The sequence below is a fragment of the Gopherus flavomarginatus genome, chromosome 7 (assembly GCF_025201925.1).
Source record: "Gopherus flavomarginatus isolate rGopFla2 chromosome 7, rGopFla2.mat.asm, whole genome shotgun sequence".
Classification (NCBI taxonomy): Eukaryota; Metazoa; Chordata; order Testudines; family Testudinidae; genus Gopherus; species Gopherus flavomarginatus.
The window spans coordinates 1,688,524-1,704,903 of record NC_066623.1 but is presented as its reverse complement, the minus strand read 5'-3'; the positions used below and the strand labels follow the sequence as shown (position 1 = coordinate 1,704,903).

Here is a 16,380-nt window from a genome sequence, read left to right as displayed (position 1 = left end):
AGCATTCAGAGAGGTGCAGCTGCTGTCACTCCCCGCTTGGGCTGCTGGAGCTGCCATTCCACTTGCTAGGAGCAGCCTCAGTGCCACTTGGCTCTAATAATAGCTGAGGGTCTGGAGCATTTAATGCCCCAAGACCTAGGGGCAGAGCAGCAGCTCCCTGATAGGAGGAAAGGCCCTGGGCATCCAGCAGGCTGCTGCGAGCTGGCAAGTGCCTGGGAGCTCCTGGCACTCCTGCACCAGGGCCTGCTTGTTGAAGTGACGGCAGCAGGGATGAAGGGCTGCAGATGGCAAGTGCTCTGGAAGGGGTAGTGTGGAGCTGGGCTGGAAAAACAGAACACATCCCCCAGAGGTGCTGCTTGGCTGGCCCTTGGCCAGTGGCCCAGGTTCTGCCCAATGGTAGCTTTTGGAACAGGGAGCTACAGAGGTGGGTGTCAGCACCACCCACCTAGGACAGAGCTCACCACTCAGCCAGCTAGGAGGGCAGGCTCTGGTGCTGGCCCCTGAACAAGGGTGGCTGCAAAGCTGGCTGCATGTAATGCCCCCGCCCCACTCCCTGCCCAGTTCCAGGGGTCCCCTGGGCGCTCCAGTGATGAGCACAGTACAGGAGGCAGCGGCTCCGAGTAGGGGCAGGACGGTGCCCGAGGGGCCTGACTGGAGCGAAGGGCTGGGGAGTTGAAGCTCTAGCTTTGCTCTCAGATACTGCAGGGGCCACATCCTGCTATGCAACTGGAAAGCACCTGGCTCCACCACAGCCTGAATGCACCTGCCTGGCCAGTGCCTCTGCTGTACCACAGGGACAAGGCCCATGGCTCATTAGCTTTCCAGCAGCATTGCCATTAGCAGCTGTCTCCCCCTCCCCCCATAGCACACAACCCCCGTGCTCCCGGCTCTGGCACAAGGGGAAAGGCGCTGCACACACTCCTCAGGGTCCAACCAGGCTGGGAGGCCGAGCCAGCCGTGCAACAGGCCATTGCAGACAGCCTGCACAGGGAGCGAGGCTGGGGCACACTGCCCCCTGGTGGAAACACTGCGCCAGGACAGGCCTGCGCAAGGCACCAGGAACCCCGGCAGCCTGGGTTTTGACCTTTGGGGGTGGGGGAAGAGGCTTTCCCCCAGGGGGTGTTTTTCCTGGGGGAAGAAAGGGGCCAAGTTTGCCTTGGCCCAACCCAGACTCAGGCAGCCAGCACTGGGCTCAGACTGAGCAGGCCAGGGGTATGGGGGAGTTAGAGATGGACCCATGAGCCAGCGTCCAGTCCCAGAAGGGGATAACATTGACCTACCTCCCAGTGGGGAGGCAAGAGTCAGGGCCAGGTGCTGAGCACGCCCCCGCCGGCCGGCTCAGCACCTCTGACCAGCAGGTCCTTGCTGTCCACTAAGTGCTCTGAGATCCACTGGGAGGCCACTGAGCAGTTAGGCCTGTGGTTCATGCAGCACTTGCTGGGGGGCTAGAGGGCCACGCAGGCACCTGGGGATGGCCCTCCCCCTCGTTTCCAGCTCCTCCACATCCATTCAGCACTACCCACACAGAACTGCCCACTGAAGTCACCGAACCATCTGCCAATGTGAGGAGGCATGTCCAGGGCTGGGTGGAGGGCACACTGCTCAGGAGTGTGACAGCCCCTCCAGTCGGAGCCTAGCAGACACAGGCTAGAAAGGAGTGAGGCCTCTGCCAGCTCTAGGGGCCCGTCTGCACCCCCACCCCAGCACAGTCACTCGCCCCTGCGGACAGCCGGCTGATGATGCAGAGCAGTCAGCGTCTGCTTCCATGCACACCTGCTGCACACCATGCGCTACAGAGACTCCCCGACAACCAGGCCTTCCTTCCTTTACTGACGGACTTATCAAAATTACAAAAAGTCATACAAAAAGAGCCCCCTCAAGTCACCCCGCCTCCCAAGAAAGTGCCCCCTGCCACTCGCACCTGCAGCAAAGGGACAAGGTGACAGCCTAACACAAAACCCTTTTCCAAAGGGGAGGGATATGCTGGGGCCTCCAGGAGGTTCCCAGCCTGCCGGGGAATTGGCCACACCATTGGGGGCGGGATAGGAAGGGGACAACTATGCAGCTTAGCAATAAACAGTTCTAGCAACAGGAGGCTCGGCAGCTGCCTCCAGTTGAGTCCTACTGGGATGGCCGCAGAGCAGGGCTCCTTCCCCCAGAGAGGCTGTGCTGAGCGGTCAGATTCTAGTAACTGCCCCTCTCTGGGCACCAGACTTGTGAACAAGGCCCTCCGCCTCCTTGCAGTGGGGGAGAGAGGCAGCCCTGAGATGGGTGGAGGGACTCCAGCGGCAGCCCCCGTGTTCTTGCCAGGTCAGCGGCCGCAGTGTACAAAGGGTCCCGAGGGCAGGGGCCGGTGGCAGCTGAGCTGAGGGCCACAGCCCTGCCAGGAGCGAGGAAGCTGAGGCCATGGAGTGGACGCCAGAGGACGAGTGAAGTGGTTTGGCAGCACAGAAAATAGCCGAGGAGGAGCCCCACCTCCCTGCCCCTTCCCAGGCCCTAGCCCAGGGTCCACTGGGCACCTGTTATGCGTCATTGGGGAGGCCGAAGAGCTTGACGGTGCCTGCCTCCCGGCTGCTGTCGTATTTGCCGTCTTTGTCATCACAGGCGAACGCCAGCAAAGGCCTCTTTGGGTGCCAGGCAACCGTGAAGGTGGGGGACTCACACTGCACCTCCCACAGCTTCTCCCCTGCAGGAAAAAGCATCAGATGAGCCAGGCCCAGGAGCAGCTGCATGAGGGGAGACTGAGGGAATGCTCCCCTCCTGCACTCTGTGGAGGAGGAGTGAGAACAACACCTTCCCTGCTCCTTTCGTTCAGTGCTCCGAGACAAGGCGAGAGACGCCATACAGATTCCTAAAGCAGACTGCAATCACCAGAATCCTCTCCTGCGGCCCACCCCTGCTGCTCCAGTCCTGAGCTCCCCCACCCAGCTCACTCCCAACCTACACCCCCCCAGCATATGCACAGAGCGCTGCCGCAGCCCCTCCATCCAGACCCACAGCCCACACCCAGCATTCCTCCCAGGGACACGGTCATGAGCAGTTACCTGTCTCCACCTCGGCAATGTCGATGAAGTGATCCTCAGACGCGGACGCCAGCATCTTCCCATCGTGGCTAAAGCTCAAGGTTCTCACGGGCCAGTCCAGCCTGCAGCACAGGGCGAGGTGACAGTGAGGGATTTCCCATCTCAGTGCCAGGGTGGGAAATGCACACCGGGCAGGGCCACCTACCTGGAGAAGCACCTCACACACACCAGCTCATCCACATCCCACAGGCTGACCAGAGCATCTGCGCTTCCCGTGGCAAAGTACTTCCCCATGGGGTCAAACTTGATGCAGATGCAGTTTGATGGGTGAGCATTGATAGACTGAATGGGCTTCAGCTCCGGGTAGCTGCAGACAGATGGGAGAGAGCAGAGAGAGGGTGGAAGAGCCCAGTCACCAACACTGCAGGGTCCTAGTGCCCTCTATAGAGGGACACTGTGTGCCCTGACCAATACATCAGCATGCAGCTGGGCTGCAGAGATCCAAGACCTCATTCACCAAGCATCAGTCTAAACGGGCTACAGCAGCTGGATCGCTTCTGAGGGTATCTGGCCCAGAAGAGTGCGGCAACATAAGAACGGACAGACCGAGTCAGACCAATGGTCCACCCAGCCCAGTATCCTGTCTTCCGACAGTGACCAATGCTAGATGCCCCAGAGGGAATGAGCAAAGCAGAGCAATTATCAAGTGACCCATCCCATTGTCCAGTCCCAGCTTCTGGCAGTCAGAGATCAGGAACACCCAGAGCATGGGGTTGCATCCCAGACCATGTTGGCTAACAGCCATTGATGGACCTATCCTCCAGGACCTTATCTAATTCTTTAAATCCAGTTATAATTTTGGCCTTCACAACATCCCCTGGCAACGAGTTCCACAGGTTGACTGCGCAATATGTGACGTACTTCCTTATGTTTGTTTTAAACCTTCTGCCTGTTCATTTCATTGGGTGACCCCTGATTCTTGTGTTACGGGAAGTGGTGAACAATACTTCCCTAGTGAGGTTTCAGAGTAGCAGCCGTGTTAGTCTGTATCAGCAAAAAGAACAGGAGTACTTAGAGACTAACACATTTATTTGAGCATAAGCTTTTGTGGGCTACCACCACTCCCTAGTGACTTTCTCCACACCAGTCATGATTTATAGACCTCTATCATTAGATCCCCTTAGTCATCTCTTTTATAAGATGAACAACCCCAGCCTTTCTAATCTCAGCTCATACCTCTAATCACGTTTGCTGCCCTTCTCTGTACCTTTATTAACCTAAGTTATTTGTTTTTGAGATAGGGCAACCAGAACTGCACACAACACTCAAGAGGTGGGCATACCATGGATTTATATAGTGGCATTATGACCTAACCCATTCCTAATATTTGCTAAGCTTTCATTAGCTGTTTTGACTGCCCTGCACATTGAGTGATATTTTCAGAGAACAATCCCCAATGACTCCAAGATCTCTTTCCTGAGTGGCAACAGCTAATTCAGACCTCATCATTTTGTATGTATTGTTGGGATGCGTTCCAAAGTGCATTTGTCAGCACTGAATTTCATCTGCCGTTTTGTAACCCAGTCACTCAGTTTTGTGAGATGCCTTTGTAACTCTTCGCAGTCTGCTTTGGACTTAACTGTCTTGAGTAATTTTGTATCATCTGAAAACTTCACCAGCTCACTGCTCTCCCCAATCATTCATGAATCTGTTGAACAGCGCTGGTCCCAGTACAAATCCTTGGGGGACCCCACTATTTACCTCTCTCCTCTGTGAAAACTGACCATTTATTCCTACCGTTTGTTTCCGATCTTTTAGCCAGTTACTGATCCATGAGAGGACCTTCCCTCTTATCCCAAGACAGCTTACTTTGCTTAAGAGCCTTTGGTGAGGGACCTTGTCAAAGGCTTTCTGAAAGTCCAAGTACACTAGATCCACTGGATCCCCCTTGTCCACGTGCTTGTTTACACCCTCAAAGAATTCTAACACATTGGCGAGGCCTGATTTCCCTTTACAAAAGCCGTGTTCATTCTTTCACAACATACCACGTTCATCTCTCTGTCTGATAATTCTGTTCTTTACTATGGTTTACCTGGTACTGAAGTTAGACTTACTGGCCTATAATTGTCATGCCAATTTTTTTTAAAAAAGGCTCCAGATGTGAGCATGACAAGAGCTAACCTCCAGCCACTGGGTACAGAGGCTGATTTAAGTCACTGGCTACACGCCACAGTTAGTACTTCTGCAATTTCACATGAGAGTGTAGGAATCTCTCACAACTTCTGCAGTGAAGACTGATGCAAAGAATTCATTTAGCTTCTCTGCAACGGCTTTGTCTTCTTTAGTGCTCCCTTAGCACCTCGATTGGCCAGTGGCCCCACTGACTGTTTGCAGGTTGTCTGCTTCTGATCTACTTAAACTTTTTGCTATTAGTTTTTGTCTTTTGCTAGCTGCTCTTCAAATTCTTTTTTGGCCTGTCTAATTACACTCTGCTTCTAACCACCTCTTATTCTCTGCTGTTTAGCCACAGCGGCAGATTTTTTTCTTCTATTTTTTTTATTTGGGGTATACATTTAGTTTGAGCCTCTGTTATGGTGTTTTTAAATAGCTTCCATACAGCTTGCAGGCATTTCACTCTTGTGTTTCTTTTAATTGCTGTTTAACTAGCCTCCTCATGTTTGTGTGGTTCCCCTTGGTGAAGTTAAATGCTATGGGGTGGGTTTCTTTGGCATTCCCCCCCGCCCCCTGGGATGTTAAATTTAATTACATTATGGTTGCTATTACCAAGGGTTTATGTTATATTCACCACCACAGAGGACTAAATCAAGAATTGCCTCTCCCCTTGTGGGTTCCAGGACTAGCTGCTCCAAGATGCAATCACTAATGGTGTCTAGACATGTTATCTCTGCATCCCATCCTAAGGTGACGTGTGCGCAGTGAATACAGGGATAGTCAAAATCTCCCACTATTATTTTCTGTCTTTGTAGCCTCTCTACTCTCCCAGGGCATTTCACAGTCATCCTCACCACCCTGGTCAGGTGGGCAGGAGCATATCCTTGCTGCTATACGCTTATTATTCAAGCACGGAATTTCTATCCCGAGAGACTCGATGGTACAGTTTGATTCATTGAAGATTTGTACTATATTTGATTCTACGCTTTCCTTCACATACAGTGTCACGTCCCCCACCAGTGCAATCTGCTCCATCATTCCTATACATTTCGTACCCTGGTGTCACCGTGCCCCATTGATTATCATCATTCCACCAAGTTTCTGGGATGCCGACTACATCAATATCCTCATTTAATACCAAGCACTCGAGTTCCCCATCTTAGTATTTACACTTCTAGCATTTCTATATTTGTCAATATGTAGTTGTCTGCCTTCATGTGAGGTAACTGCTGATACAGACTAACACGGCTACCACTCTGAGACCCTTCATTGGACTGTTTCTCCTCGGTTCCTACCTGCACTTTATCAGCTTCGATCCTCTCCCCTTTACTAGGATATGGAGAATCCCCATTAAGAGAGCCTCCCCCAAGGGATGTCTCTGTCCGAACCATGTGCTCTTCTGCACCTGTTGCCTTTCCCCCAGCCCTTAGTTTCAAAACTCCTCTACCACCTTTTAGCGTTACACACCAGCAATCTGGTACCAGTTTGGTTTAGGTGGAGCCCAACCTTCCTATATAGGTTCCTCCTTTCCCAGTAAACTTAAACCCCTTCTCTCGTCACCATCATCTCATCCACACATTGAAACCCTGCAGTTCTGCCAGTCTCCCTGGCCCTGCATGTGGAACTGGAAGCATGTCAGAGAATGCTACCATGGACGTCCTGGACTTTAATCTCTTACCTAGCAGCCTAAATTTGGCCTCCAGGAACTCTCTCCTACCCTTCCCTATGTCATTGGTACCTACCTGTACCACGACCACCGGCTCCTCCCCAGCACTGCACATAAGTCTACCTAGATGTCTCGAGAGATCTGCAACCTTTGCACCTGGCAGGCAATTCACCCAGTGGTTTTCCTGGTCATCACAAACCCAACTACCTATATTTCTAATGATCAAATCCCCCATTACTGTTACCTGTCTCTTCCTGATAACTGGGGCCCTGGAGGAGCACACATCATCATCTGGAGGGAGGGTCCCAACTATGGGAATGTTTCCCTCTGCTCGAGCTAAATGTTCTTCTTCTTCCACGAGACTTTCCTCCTCCTCCTCCTCCTCAGCAGCACAGAGGCGGTCAGACCGCTCTACTGTATCTCTGAAAGTCTCCTCTGTGTACCTCATTGTTTCCCTTAGCTCCTCCAGTTCAGCCACTCTGCTCTCAAGAGCCCATACTTGGCCTCAGAGGGCCCCGAGTTGCTTGCACTCAGTGCATACACAAACCACCTGCCCATACCTGGTACAGTCAGTGCAATAAACTAGACAACCCCCACTCTACTGCTGGACTTTACCTGCATTATTTTCACTCTTGCAGGGTTTTCCGTTCAGAGTACTGTTAGGTATATCTACCTCTCTAAACTCCCTCGCAAAACTCCCCTGCTCGCCAGCTCTTCTAGTCACTTTGGAGCTGGCTTTTAACTCCCTGTTCTCTCAAGTTAGCCCCACCCTTTCATCAAGAGACCCTAAAGGGGTTAGGGATCAAAGGATGGCAGAATAGAGCCTCATTAGGAAGCTCTCAGGTTCGCCTAGCAGGCAACTTGTCTCAGCACACAGCCCCAAAACAGACCACACTATAAACCTCAGCAACTGGCAAGGCTATCAGTCCGTCACAAGAGCCATGCGAAGAAAACACAACTGAATGCAGAGAGCCAGAGCGAGGGAGCAGGGCAGGAGACACAAGAGGCAGCCAGCCTGCCTATCCCATCCCTGCCACTGGAGATCGTGCCGGGACATACCTGAGGATGTTGATGCAGCCATTGCCATTGGTGAGGAAGAACATGTTGTTATCATTGTTCCAGGAAATCTCATTCACCTCAAATTTAAACTGCTCCTCGGCTTTGGAGCGATGTGTTTTGGCATCAATGAAGGTGACCACATCATCCTTATTCCCCACTGCAATGGTCTGACCATCAGGACTCCAGCAGATATTAATGTTCTCACCTGGAAGGGAAGAGAAGAGAATGCATCAGGTCCTACCACCACTCACCGCCATTAACGGGGCAAGAGAACCACTCATGTGCCACAGATGGACTTTTGTATTTTTAACCCAAGTCCCAGGTCCGCTAACCCTCTGTCTTAAGTGGCAAAGGGCAATGACATGACCATATTTAAATTTTAACAGCCTAGCTTTGCTTGAACAGTTGTGTCACAACTACGCAAGTTTTAAGGGAAATTAACCCTAGAACTGTGGCTTCAAAACAAAGAATCACAATTACTCCTGTTGCATGTCTCCTCCCAGTCCAAATCTCTCCGTAAAGCCATTGCTCCATGCTAAATAAGTCATTCAACAAATCTTTACATAGTAATGATGCTGGGATGCTGAAACAATGTGCGTGTGGAGGGGGTTGGGGGTGCTGAGAACCATTGAACCAAACTGTAAACCCTGTATGTTTTTTATCAAGTCAGTGGGTGCTAGCGTACCCCAGCACTCCTAGTTCCAGCACCTATGTACCAACAACTAAACCTGGGAAGAAAAGGTGTATCAAAGTAGAAATTGGTGGAGACTCAACTTCTCTCCCTAACCCTTCTCCTTACAGCCACACACGCTACTGAGAGTTTCTGACAGTGCCAGTGCTAACGTAGATGGGTTCAGATGTATAACACTGTGTCACCTAACACTGCTCAGAGCTTGGCTAATGCTAGGTACAGATACAAATTCTCACTGAAGGCAGTGTCATGTGTGGTTATAATTTGCTAGCAAAAGTCAGAAAGATGCAAGTGTCACAAAAACATCATAGACTCATGGACTTTAAGGTCAGAAGGGACCATTATGATCATGATTAGCCACAGCGGCAGATTTTTTTCTTCTATTTTTTTTATTTGGGGTATACATTTAGTTTGAGCCTCTGTTATGGTGTTTTTAAACCATAAACTCTGACCTCCTGCACAATGCAGGCCACAGAATCTCACCCATCCACTTCTGTAACAAACCCCTAACCTATGTCTGAATTATTGAAGTCCTCAAATTGTGGTTTGAAGACCTCAAGCTGCAGAGAATCCTTCAGCAAGTGACCTGTGCCCCATGCTACACAGGAAGGCATAAAACCTCCAGGGCCTCTGCCAATCTGCCCTGGAGGAAAATTCCTTCCCGATCCCAAATATAGCGATCCGTTAAACCCTAAGCATGTGGGCAAGACTCACCAGCCAGCACCCAGGAAAGAATTCTCTGTAGTAACTCAGATCCCATCCCATCTAACATCTCATCACAGACCACTGGGCATACTTACCTGCTGATAATCAAAGGTCAATTGCCAAATTAATTGCCAAAATTAGGCTATCCCATCATACCATCCCCTCCATAAACTTATCAAGCTTAGTCTTAAACCCAGATAGGTCTTTTGCCCCCACTACTCCCCTTGGAAGGCTGTTCCAGAACTTCACTCCTCTAATGGTTAGAAACCTTCGTCTAATTTCAAGTCTAAACTTCCTAGTGTCCAGTTTATATCCATTTGGGGGGTGGGATAGCTCAGTGGTTGAGCATTGGCCTGCTAAACCCAGGGTTGTGAGCTCAATCCTTGAGGGGGCCACTTAGGGATCTGAGGCAAAAATCAGTACTTGGTCCTGTTAGTGAAGGCAGGGGGCTGGACTCAATGACCTTTCAAGGTCCTTTCCAGTTCTAGGAGATAGGTATATCTCCTATTATTATTATATTATATTTGTTCTTGTGTCCACACTGGTACTAAGCTTAAATAATTCCTCCCCCTCCCTAATATTTATCCCTCTGATATATTTATAAAGAGCAATCATATCCCCCCTCAGACTTCTTTTGGTTAGGCTAAACGAGCCAAGCGCTTTGAGTCTCCTTTCATATGACAGGTTTTCCATTCCTTGGATCATTCTAGTAGCCAATCTCTGAACCTGTTCCAGTTTGAAATTCATCCTTCTTGAACATGGGAGACCAGAACTGCACACAGTATTCCAGATGAGGTCTCACCAATGCCTTGTATAACGGTACTAACACCTCCTTATCTTTGCTGGAAATACCTCGCCTGATGCATCCTAAAACTCCATTAGCTTTTTTATCAGCCATATCACATTGGTGGCTCATAGTCATTCTGTGATCAACCAATACGCCGACGTTCTTCTCTTCCTCCGTTACTTCCAGCTGCTGTGTCCCCAATTTATAACTAAAATTCTTGTTATTACTCCCTAAATGCATGACCTTGCACTTTTCACTATTAAATTTCATCCTATTACTATTACTCCAGTTTACAAGGTCATCCAGATCTTCCTGTAGGACATCCTGGTCCTTCTCTGTGTTAGTAATACCTCCCAGCTTTGTGTCATGCGCAAACTTTATTAGCACATTCCTGCTTTTTGTGCCAAGGTCAGTAATAAAAAGATTAAATAAAATTGGTCCCAAAACTGATCCCTGAGGAACTCCACTAGCAACCTCCTTCCAGCCTGACAGTTCACCTTTCAGTGCGACCCGCTCTAGTCTCCCCTTTAACCAGTTCCTTATCCACCTTTCATTTTCATATCGATCCCCATCTTTTCCAATTTAACTAATAATTCCCTATATGAAACCGTATCATGGAGAGCTCTCAGGGTTTCCTGAGCTTGCTTCCAGTCCATGTTGGGAGCAGGATGCGTTTGCAAAGGGAGCAGTGTTTATAGGTGTCCTGAGATGCACTGGTCCCTCTTGTCTCCTCATATTACCACCCATAAGAATATAAGAACGGCCATACCGATTCAGACCAAAGGTCCATCTAGCCCAGTATCTGTCTACCGACAGTGGCCAATGCCAGGTGCCCCAGAGGGAGTGAAGCGAACAGGCAATGATCAAATGATCTCTCTCCTGCCATCCATCTCCATCCTCTGATGAACAGAGGCTAGGGACACCATTCCTTACCCTTCCTGGCTAACAGCCATTGATGGCTTTTACCTTTGGTGTTCACGGTAGCGATGCACTTGGTGGTGCGGACATCCCAAATACGGATGGTTTTGTCTCCAGATGCAGTAACGAAGAGGTCTGGGTTACTCGGGTGCCAGCACAGCTGATCCACGCTGTCCCCATGGCCACGGTAATTGTTCTCCTTCACCTAGAGGGAGGTGACCGCCCAAGCCATCAGACAACCCGGCCAGTGCGGATGCCGCCACACTCACTCCGGAAATAGCCTGTTCTCCTCACAGGCCCCCCAGATAAGCGAATACCATTGTCCCCATGTTACAGAGCGGGACCCGAGACCCACCGAGCCCAAGATCGCACAACAGCCTACGGGGGCATCAGGAAAGCGAACCCAGCTCTCCCGCTCGCCAGACTAGCGCTTTGCCGCTGGACCCTCCTTCGAGCGGTGCCCTTCGCTGTGCCCCGGCCTGGGCTGCTCCGGCACCCGGCAGCGCTTCCAGGCCTCTCCCAGGAGCGCGGAGCGGGGCTGTCCCCTGCGACATGAGCCCGCCCCGCTGCGGGCAGCCCCCTTCGCCTAGCGCGCGGGACGGGACCGCCGGGCGCCGTACCCAGCCCGCTCACCAGCCGGTCCTTCTCCAGCACGAAGACACTCGCCGTCTTGTCGAAGGAGCCCGAGGCGAGCCGGCGGCCGCAGCAGCTCCACGCCACCGAGTGCACCTTGGCCCCGTGCGCCGGGAACTCGCGGCTCCGCGTGTTGGCCCGGAACAGCTCCTGCATGGCGAGCACGTACGGGGACAGCGCCATGGCAACGGGCGGCCGGGACCCGCTACCACTTCCGGGGCAGCGGCTGCGGGGACAGCGGCTCCACTTCCGCTTCCGGGGCAAGGGGCGCCCTTGTGGCCATGTACGTCCGGGGCGGGGGTCACGGGCTGGAAGGCGTTGGCTGTGGGGTCCCGGCCGTGTGCGGGCTCCCGGGGCCGGCGGCAGCGGCTGTATTCACAGCGGGGGCTGGGCCCGGGCCCCAGCACGGACCTCCCGCCCCAGGAGCCCGCGCGGCTTGCCCGGAACCACGTAGGAAACCCCTGGGCGCGGCGCGGCGCGGCCGCAGCGCACGGGGGCTGGGAGGAAGCGGCGGGCTCGCGGGGCGCTAGTAGCTGAATGTCTCCGGAAAGCCGCAGCCCCCTGCACGTACCAGCGGCCTGGGAGCTAGGGGAGCCTGCGGACGGTGCGCGCGTTCGGGTCGCTGCCTGGCGCGTGTGCGCAGCTCAGAACGCCGGGGTGTTCTGTGCCAGCCCGAGCAGCCGTTCTTCCGCTCCTCTCTGCCCCATTCGGCCTGGTGGGAGTGTGTGTCCGGCTGCGGGCACCATCTCAGCAAGGATGTGGACAAAGTGGAGAGACAGCAACAGAAATGATTGAAGGTCTAGACAGTGACCTATGGGGGAAGAGTGAAACAACTGGGTTTGTTTAGTCTGGGGCTGAGAGGGGACATACCTTTTCAAACGCGGAAAAGGTTGTTACAAGGAGGAGGGAGAAAAATTGTTTTTCTTAACCTCTGAGGAGAGGACAAGCAGCAATGGCTTTAAATTGCAGCAAGGGCGGTTTAGGCTGGAGGTTAGGAAAAACTTCCTAACTGTCACAGTGGTTAAGCCAGTGGGCTGCCATATTTTTGTGGCAATAGCACTTTCATGTTTTCAGAAGAGTATGGCAGGTGCTAACAATTTTTCAAGGCTTATTTGTATTTGTATATTAAATAATATGAAAAATATATTTAATATTACATAATACATGAATCCATAAGATAAAGGTAATTTTACATATAAAAGGTAATAATTAAATTATTCAGCAATTACTTTTTCACCTTACCATGTGAATTTTCTCTTTATCTACCTGTAAGAAAAATTAAGGCATTTTTTACAAAAATCATAAACAGTTTTCATCATATTTATTTTTAAAAAGTAAAACATTATTGAACTGGTGGTCCAAATATATTTATTATTCTTACTTTAACATAGCCAGTTATGGTTAATTAAAAATATTCTTTGTATTGTTACTTCTATCTGGATTTCAATAAACAAAAATATGAAAAATGTTAAACACAAGTTAATCATACGCGTTCATCAGCACTTAATGGAAAATAGGTATCATTAATTCTCGTGGTTTTTCTAAATAAGTCAGTCATTTTTGGCACTGCATTTCTTCAGCCAATTTTTCATAGTTAGGAGAGTAGGGTGATATTCCCGTTCATAAGCAATCGTCAGGATGGGCATCTGTGAGCTGAGATCTGTGTTTTGATGTTCATTGTTGAAAACAGAACTTTGCATAGATAAGTGGAACCGAAATAAGATTTTATTTTGTATGCTACATTTTTTAAGGCAGGAAACTTTTTTCAGTCAACTAGATTCCAAAAGTTTTCATCTGTTGCACAGGATTTTAGAACAGTATCATTTTGAAGGTCCAAAATCTCCAGTTCCACGTCTTCCATTCTTACTTGAATGAGACTCTCAATTGATGTAGCTATTTCTGTTACCTCTATTTGACAAGTAAAAGGATTGACAAGAAAGGCAGCAACAGGTTCAATGATGGTGGAACTGTTGAAATCTCTTTTCAGATTGTTCCAGAAGTGTTTGAATGTGAATAACAAATGGCAATGGGTTAAAATCAGTCACATACCATTTCCTTCATACTTGGGAAATGTACAAGAGACTTCGTCTTCATATGTGACATCCACAAGATCAGTTTTCTTTGAAAGTTCTGTAAAATCATATCATCTGAGTCACATGTTTGTCTTTTCCCTGGAGTTCAAGATTTAAAATGTTCAATTTGTCAGTGATGGCGGCAAGAAAAGCCAAGTTGCTCCAAGTTCTGATTTGTGGACTTCAGAAATTCTTTGATCTCTTCAGTTAGGCTTAAAAAACTTGCAAGAACTTTACCTTTGTTCAGCCATCATATTTCTGTGTGCAAGATAAACAATCTGATCTTATCATCAATATCTTCCAACAAAGCCTTAAAAAGTTGGTTTTGCAAAGGTTTCGCTCAAAAAGAGTTAATTATTTTAATAACATTCATGACATGTTGAAAAGAAAGAACTTTGACGAACAAAGCTTCTTGCTGGATAATACAATGATAAGACAAAGTTTGGAAAGGATTCATTCTTCTTGCAGAGTGCAATGAATCCAGTGGCGCTGCCCATCATTGCTGGTGCCCCATCGGTGGTGATCGCAGACAGCTTGTGTAGTGGCATCGTAATTGATGTTGCGTATGATTCGAATAAATCGAGTCGGCAACCTTTCGGCAGTTCTGTGCCGAGTCTTCATTTATTCGCTCTAATTTAAGGTTTTGCGTGCCAGTAATACATTTTAACGTTTTTAGAAGGTCTCTGTCTGTAAATCTATATTATATAACTACACTATTGTTGTATGTAAATACGGTTTTTAAAATGTTTGAGAAGCTTCATTTAAAATTAAAATGCAGGGCCCCCCGGACCAGTGACTAGGACTCAGGCAGTGAGAGTGCCACTGAAAATCAGCTCGTGTGCCGCCTTCGGCATGGGTGCCATAGGTTGCCTACTCTTGGAATAAATTATAGATGTTCTCACTCTTTGTTCGTGCTTTCATAGGCAATACTTTTAGTAACTCTTCTTTTACGGTGAAGTCACTAAATACCATCTTCACCATAACTGCCAACTGCACTGTATCCAATATATCTGTTGACTCATCGAATTGCAGTGAAAACCAGTCACGTTTCCAAGTCATCCTTTAGCTGAGTTTGCATGTCGCTTGAAATTGCATGTATTCTCGTAACTGCATTGTCTGATAACTGCAAGTCTTGTATTGCTGACAAAATCTCACCCTTGTTAGGAAATCTTTGAAACAGACTATCGGCACTAGTCAAAAATGCTTCCTTCAACAATTCACCATCTTGAAAAGGTTTTTTCTTGGCGAGCGGATGAGCAATTTTAAAGGAAGCAATAGTAGTACCTTTAGACTTTACCATGTGTCTAGTGAAAACAGATTGCTGGGCAGATAGGTTTGATTTGATTAATTTTCTTCTTTCTCAACTCAGACTTAAGTGGATGACTAATGTCAAAAGAGCCGTGATTAGTTTGGAAATGGCATTCGACATTATGTTTTTTTGGCACTGCAACAGCAGCCCCGCACAATAAACAAACAACTTCCCTTTATTTTCAGTTAAATAATAGGATTCTTCCCACTCTGCACTGAAATAATATGCAGTGTCTTTTATTTGAACCACTCATTTTGGGGCAAAATGTTAAAATAATTAATCGCAAAGCACAAGAAAACAGCAGTATCAGTGCAGCGGAAGAATACTCACAGGGCCGGTTCCAGGCACCAGTGCAGCAAGCACATGCCTGAGTCAGCACATGCTACGGGGTGGCATTCCGTCCATTCTTAGGATGGCAGAGTCGGAGCATTTATTTTATTTTATTTTATTTACTTTTTGGCAGCAGTTCTAGGCAGTGCAGAGGTGAAGCTGGAGAGAAGCCGTGAGGACAGAGAACACCTGCACTTGCAGCCCCGGAGTACTCTGTCCCCAACAGGCATGGGGCCCCAGCTTCTCTCCTCTGCTGGGCACTAGGCGGGCCCTGCGCCTGCCGGGGACAGAGAACACCAGCGCCTGCAGCCCCAGACTTCTGTCTGGTAGGCGCGGGGCCATGGCTTCTCTCCGGCTTAAGCTGCGGCCCCACGCCTTCCTGGGACTGAAAACACCGGTGCCTGCAGCCTGGGAGTTCTCTGTCCCCGGTAGGCACGGGGCTGCAGCTTCTCTCCCCTGCTTGGCACTAGGTGGGCCCTGTGCCAGCCGGGAACAGAGAACACCATGCCCGCAGCCTGAGTGCTCTGTCCCCATCAGGTGTGGGGACACAGCTTCTTTCCCCTGCTGGGCACTAGAGGGGTGCACATAGATGCCCCGGTGAGCAGCATGGCACCTGTAGGCACCACGTTGGGGACCACTGGTCTAGATAAGTCCTGCTATGAATGCAGGGGACTGGACTAAATGACCTCTCGAGGTCCCTTTCAGGTCTATGATCCTGTATAGCAGGGGGCTGCTGGACTGGGGAGAGAAAGCAGCCTGAGCCCCTGGGAGCTGGGACAGAGCCCGATGGACTGAGTGGAGAATTTCCAGGCTTGAGGGCCCTAAGGACTTTCTGGGCTGGGATCAGACATTGAATAAACCCTTCTGTTTTACACTGGCTGAGAGTCAGTGCAGGCTAGAGGCGGGCTGCACTGTTCCCTCTGGTGCTGGAGATCTCAGAGGACTCCCCGAGGAGGCCCACGGCAGGGGCAATCCGAAGAGGTGGTGGGGCCGAGGGCCAAACCCCGGGGAGAGA

The 16,380-nt window shown here is 49.9% G+C and overlaps 2 protein-coding genes across 2 annotated transcripts in view; both read right to left on the bottom strand.

Moving 5' to 3' along the window:
• NOP16 (NOP16 nucleolar protein) overlaps window positions 1–16,380 on the bottom strand; it is a 141,578-nt gene that overhangs the window by 85,647 nt on the left and 39,551 nt on the right. The gene's annotated exons all lie outside the window — the stretch shown is intronic.
• On the bottom strand, window positions 1,812–11,937 carry THOC3 (THO complex subunit 3). The gene is given in 7 exon segments (XM_050961806.1): window positions 1,812–2,686; window positions 3,045–3,145; window positions 3,229–3,390; window positions 7,921–8,125; window positions 11,070–11,226; window positions 11,655–11,888; window positions 11,890–11,937. Coding segments are annotated over 7 exon segments (1,071 nt in total). The 3' UTR covers window positions 1,812–2,522.